General features: G+C 35.6%; 1 protein-coding gene across 1 annotated transcript; it reads right to left on the bottom strand.

Annotated features, from left to right (window-relative positions):
• On the bottom strand, positions 1–6311 carry LOC753330 (glycerophosphodiester phosphodiesterase 1-like). The gene is made up of 6 exons (XM_001181885.3): positions 5736–6311; positions 4880–5055; positions 3750–3861; positions 2628–2720; positions 1331–1545; positions 1–786 (listed from the first exon to the last, which is right to left on the bottom strand). The coding sequence occupies exons 1-6, from the start codon at positions 6051–6053 to the stop codon at positions 663–665; spliced, it is 1038 nt and encodes a 345-aa protein (XP_001181885.1). The 5' UTR covers positions 6054–6311; the 3' UTR covers positions 1–662.
• Positions 6312–6532: the final 221 nt, after the last annotated feature.

Below are 6532 nucleotides of genomic sequence, written 5' to 3'. Positions count from 1 at the left end.
CATCACTTGATGATTAAAGCAAGAATATCAGCTCTTTTTGCACCATCTTAAATTTAATATTTAAACATAGCGTCACCCTGCGTCTTTCTCATAGATCTAAATCAATTTTCAGTAGTAAACACGATGAATGATCCTTTGACATTTAACATCTGGGCTCACAAACCCAAACTTGATATTTAATCTGTTCATGCTTGTACATACTTGAGTCGAGTTTGGTCAACATCGGTTCAATTTTAGATTTTTCAGATATACCAGCAAAAAGATATTTTCACAGAAACTTTACACTTTCATGACCCTGTGATCTTTCACCTTTGACCTCTTAAACCCAAAATCTAATTGGTTCATCCTTGCATACTCATACATACATGTATTTCAGCCAAGTTAATTTTGAATTGCTCTATATTGCTCAATGCAATTCAAGTTATTGATGTAAGAAAACATTGTCTAGTATTTTTAAACACTTAATTGACATGTTTATGACCATGTGACCTTTGACCTCTTACTCCCAAAATTTGATCAGTTCATCATTGCATGCTCATCCATTCTTTATTCAAGTTTGGTTTGAATTGTTTCAATTCTTTTCAAGTTATCACAGTAAAAAGGTATTTTGCGGTTTCAGCTGAAAGTAACCTGTACTCCCAATGCATTATAGAAATGATTGCCTATTTGATGCAGTCTGTAATGTAGTGGCAATCCAGTGAGGCAAGGAACTCCTTATCCGTCTTCTTGTTGACAGTCCAAGGTATTACTGTGAGACCTCGCGCTGACCAGTACCGGATAACATTCCTGCATGGGCAGAGACAAAGAGAAAGAAAGAGAATGGGAAAACAGATAGAGATCGAGGGACAGTGCAGGTAAAATATGAGTTTGAATCTAATTTTCATAGAAGCAGACTAATAAAAGAAAATAATCTGTGAAAGTTTCAAGAACACCTATTGAAAAAACATGAAAGAAAATAGTGATTTTAAATATTTGTAAATGATCAAACAAAAAATTGACCACTTTGCTCTGACCTGGTAGAGTTTTCTCACTAAGTTAATGTCCTTGCCATTTGAAGTGCGTGCATTTCATCACGTCTCAAATTTCATCAATGCCAGATATATGCATAGGCGCATCTTAGCCCTGCATTAAGCCGTGGGTTATCACTTTTTGATGGGAACTGTTTTGCACAGTATAGGCATGTTAGGATAGAGTGATGCCCTGCCACATGTTGTAATTCAACCAATTAGATTGCCTAAATTCTAGAACCTGTTTTATAATAGCAGCATACATGCTACTTGAATATGGTCAAGCTGCTGTTGCTATAGTAACAGCCATGAAATGCACTTACTGTGAAATTGTGTCCTTCTGAAGCAGCATAGCAGAGTTTCCACACAGGATCCACAACCAGTTGTGCAAACTCCACTGCAAGATCTTGTCAATGATCGCAAAGGGCAGTAGTTTCCACCAAGTGGGTGGTCCGGTCCATCTCTTCATGACTTGGCCAGATATGAAATAGGGCTCAGTGGTCAGTGCGGTTAAAATCTCACTGTCCAGTTGTCTCACCTTCAAATGAAAGAAGAGATATGTCATAATTGAAAGTGGAATACAAGAGAGAGGAGGCAAATAAAGGAGGAAAATGAAGATAACAGATAGAGTACAAGACAGACCTTACAAATGAGAGGTAAATATGGCTCCCACCAAATGAGTGAACCAATCCATCTCTTCATAACTTGACTAGAGACAAAGGCATGCTGGTCAGTGATGCCAGAATCCCTTTGTCAAGTGTTGTTCACCTTCAAAAGGAAGAGTTTCAATTAAATTCACTTAAAATACATGTATTTTAATAGTATTCATGCAAATAGACGGGGAAAATGTTGACAGTACCTTGTTATTTCATGATATATTGAAACTGGCACAAAGTGTTATTGAAAGAAAGAGGCAAAGGATATCACATTATAACAAGATGAATGCAACTGTATATCTACTTTTCCCCCATCGGTATGTAACTTCACTATTCTTCACTGATAAATGATCCTGTGACGTTTAACATCTGGCCTTACAAACAATAAATTTTCATTTAATCTGTTAATGCTCATAGATACTTCAGCCAAGCTTGGTCTACATTGTGTAAATTGTTAGTAAGTTATCACAGTAATTTAATATTTTCTAGGATTTTTAACACTTTCCAGTAACGTGATACTTTAATGGCATTTTCCAACACTTTTATGACCATTTAACCTTTGACCTTTTACGACCAAAGACTAATCAGTACATCCTTGTATGCTCATTCATACTCCATCCAAGTTTGTTTTTTATTACTTTAACGCTTTTCAAATTATTGCGTTAACAAGATATTTTCTGGCATTTTTCAACACCAAATGACCCTGTTAACTTTGACCTTTTCCAACCAAAATCTTATCAGTTCATCCAAATACGCTCATATAAACTTGATTCACATTTATATGTTAGCCTTAATCTGCTCAATGATTCTTGCGTTTTTGCGGTTAAAAAAAAAGCAGGACGGATGGACAACCCATGAACATATTTTTGGTGGCGGCGACATGAAAAAAAAAGATAATGGAGATAAGAGTGGGTGATGGACGTTAAAATAACTTAAATAAGAACATGAGAAGTAAAAATTTTACCCTATATATTGTAGTTGGGAAGAAGGAGCAGATCATGCCGTTATCATACAGGCCAGGGTACTTCTGATAAAGCTTGATCAGCTCGTCCACCATCTGGGAAAAAATGAAGAAGATAATTAGTTTAATCATTGTAAAGATTTGTTTGGCTTGTACCCAGTAAAGATCATGTGGTTGGTCTTGTAATCGAAACAAGTGAAAACAAATCTTGAAACCCGCAGGATTTGAACCTGCCATCTACCGGTACTCCTTGCTGGGTAGCAACTCTACCACCAGGCCATCACTGGTTGACAGCACATGCATTCACAATGAACTTGAAACAAATACCTCAGCTCTCCTGACTTTTTTCTGACGTGTTTTTAATTACAAGATCGAGAATGCGATCTTTATCTATTAAATGGGTGCAAGCTAAAAATTTCTTTACAACATTTGAAACTTCTCCCAAGAAGCCTAACATTCAAAGATCAGCTTTGTTTATACATGTACATGCAGTATCATTTTGAGTGCATTATTTTGAAAGACACTAAATTTGCTGATGTAAACTGGTTATTGTGCTACACTACCGGTAGTCTATTAAACAAATACATTGTGCATGTCATACTTATAAATGTATCGCAATAACAGAATGCCAACCCTTTAAGGCTTGTGTTTTTAAGACAACTTTGTACAAAATTTACATTAAAATATTCACCTTTTTATTATCAAAGGGTGTACTCACTTTCTTTGGATACTGTATTTCATTAGTTGGCATAAAAGTTGCAAAAAAAAAAAGAGTCGCTGCCCGGCAAGCAGTAGATGCAGGTTCAAGTCCCGCTGGTTCCAAGATTTTTTCTGACTTGTTTTCAATACAGATCGATCAATGGATCTTATTTACTGGGTGTAAGCCACAAATATGTTTAAATAATTGAAATTTCTCCCAGGAAGCATTACATTTATAAAAGAAAAAAGATTGTGGCCGTGTTCTACTATAACATTTCTAATAGTCTTTTAAGTTTTAAACCAATTTTCCGGACGGAAAGCAGTTTAAATATAAAACAAATTTTTAAATGCGAATAATTCGAAAAGTAGTTTTTGAGTCGCTTGAGCACTAACACCCTTCTGCCAGCAGGCCGATGATATACTTACTTGTTTGGAATATGCCTTGACATCAAAGAAGATCCTGAGTTTGAGATTCAAGCATTCCTGGACCACTTCATCCAGAGTAGGGACGGCTTCATAAGATATCTTGGATCGAGAACTGGGAAGAGCAATGAGAAAAGGGATAAAGCGACAGTAGTGTGTATTTAAATTTTGAAGAAATTTTGCAATGGAACAAATGAAGATACAGACTATTAGTAGATGGCAATGGGCAAGATAATGTTAAGAAAAAGTACTTGAACAGCATAATCCAATTCACAACCTGACATGTTTAAATATATGCTTTTTGCATAATATGACCATTTTCTTCCACTCAAAAAAGTAACCAGTAAATAATTACATTTACATTTAAATTGCTTAGAAAATTGCTGGTAGACCATTACTACACAAACATGTACCTAGGAATAACAGCATGGCTGTATTATGATACTACACCATAAGGTAATAGTCAACACATGTACATGTACATGTACATGTTTTCCTGTCCATATGTTTCAATCAATTGCTTCTTTAACAATATTTCTGTTCTTTTCCTTTCATGAACAGTTGAGAATTGGCAAATTAGGTATACAAACAATGTAGTACTCTTCTCATTTTTAATAATTTTCTCACTTTTACAGAGGAGCAACAGATGGTAAAAGCCAAAAGCTTCCTGACAGGGTTTTATTCCAAACAAACAAACATAACCAAATGAAAACAAAGAAATGACCTCATGAGATAAAATATCCCCCCCCCCTCAAAAAGGGGGGGGGGGTGGAAGAAGAGTACTCCCACCTGGAGCCTCAACGTGTAAGTATTGAATTTAATTTAATTTAATTTATTCACCACTTTTATAAAAACATCCACAGGCAAAGAGTTAAATTAAATATTTCTTGCAAACATAAATAAACCTATAAAATGAAAAATACACTAAAGGAAATAACGAATTGGTTTGATCATCAAAAAGTTACAGAAACTTATACTGTAGGTAGATGATCCTAAAAATGTTCATGTATGCAAAAAGCAATTTTCATTTTCTTTCTATTTTAATAGTTGGTATTTACATTTAAGTCTATCAAAACTACCTTTAAAAAATTCAAAAAAATGAAATGAAATTAAGATGAATGGCTTAAATGTACCTGGAGGAGAATTTCGCTGCTGCATTGAGCTGACTGACTTCATCCCACATCATCTGACTGATGAAACCAGTCCCATCGGTCGTTCTATCAATGGTAGCATCGTGCATCAAGATGGCTACTCCGTCTTTGGTGATCTCAACATCAACTTCAACTCCATCAGCACCATTCTTCTTTGCCTGAAATAACAAAGTGAAAAAGGTTTTGTGTTAAACTCACTGAATGACCAATTTTTGCGGATGTACATATAGCCTAACATGTACATGTATGAATGGCAGACAGCTAATAGCCGACAAAAGCAAAATATAATAAAGAATAAGTAAATAATAATAAACAAATAAGATCCCACAATCTGACATAATGATCATGATCATCAATCATAAAACAAACCTGCAAATATTTGGTGGTGGACCGTGGAAGAGTAGGTCTATCATTGGAATACTTTGACAGATTTTTTTTTTTAGAATAGATGTTTTCATCTTTCTTTAAAAGTTGACTTAATTAAATTAGTTTGAGATGCAACATTTCTGAGATTCTCCATCTACATGATCTAGCTACATCTAGTTCCCCCGTATGTGGTGTTACTTTAATGGTATTCATCTTATAGTGAATTGATTCTTAGAATATCTCTTGAAACTTTATGCTGTTTAAGGCAATTTAGGCGGTCCCCAAAACTTTGTAAATTACAATTTCGTTCGATTGAATAATTAAATTTTGATAGAGCTTTTTTTTTTTAATGCTATGATTCCAGCAACAAAAACACACAAAATTAAAAACAATGATTTGAAGACTTCAAGAATGAATCAGAAGATAACTGATCTTGATTATAAATGAAAATACAGTGAAATTAGTGAATCACCTCTTGAATAGCAAGGAGAGTATTTTCTGGTGCATCAGCCGCTCCTCCTCGGTGAGCTATCACACCATTGCTGGATGCAGACGGCTGCATAAACCGTTCCAGATGCGAATCAGCCGGTCGCCTTTTCCTGAAATACAGCAGACATGCCACTCCACTTATCACAGATAAGACTGAGAGTACCACGATGACATGTGATGGTAGAAACCACCAAAATGTGCAGTATAATATGACGAAGATGAATCCTGTGAAACAAATGCTCTGGCAGAAGAAGTCCAGCACAACTTCAGCACCTGCGAGCCCCAAACTTTCGGGGACCATGGTGATTACCGCACCGATGAATGGCGATGCCTTTCTTACGCCTTTGTTGCGGCAAGAATAGATGTAGCAGTTCACACGCAGTCCACCGAGTTCAGTTTGTAATTTACCAGCCTTTGTACATATAGACTACACACTTTTTCGTTTATATATATTTAATCGTAAAATTGGCAGGAAAATATGAGTGTTGAGAATGAACTAACAATATAAACAGCGACAACAATCGAAGAACAAACTGATCGGCTGAGCTCGACTGCTAAATTCGATCCGTAAAGTATGCATTGCGCATGCGCCAAGAAGCTAATAAGAAACTAGAAATTTAATTCGTCATGGGGACGAATTAGGTGGTCTGTCTTCAAGTCTTATGATGTATTATAATATTTACTATATTGAGAAAGGGAGAAGTTATATAGACATGTAAACAATGATGATTATGATGATGATGATGATCCTGATAGTAATGGGGATGACGATGATGATGA

Source organism: Strongylocentrotus purpuratus, unplaced genomic scaffold (assembly GCF_000002235.5).
Source record: "Strongylocentrotus purpuratus isolate Spur 01 unplaced genomic scaffold, Spur_5.0 spur5_scaffold_14, whole genome shotgun sequence".
Classification (NCBI taxonomy): domain Eukaryota; kingdom Metazoa; phylum Echinodermata; class Echinoidea; order Camarodonta; family Strongylocentrotidae; genus Strongylocentrotus; species Strongylocentrotus purpuratus.
Note: the sequence above shows the minus strand (reverse complement) of the source record. Positions and strands in the feature narration are given on the sequence as shown.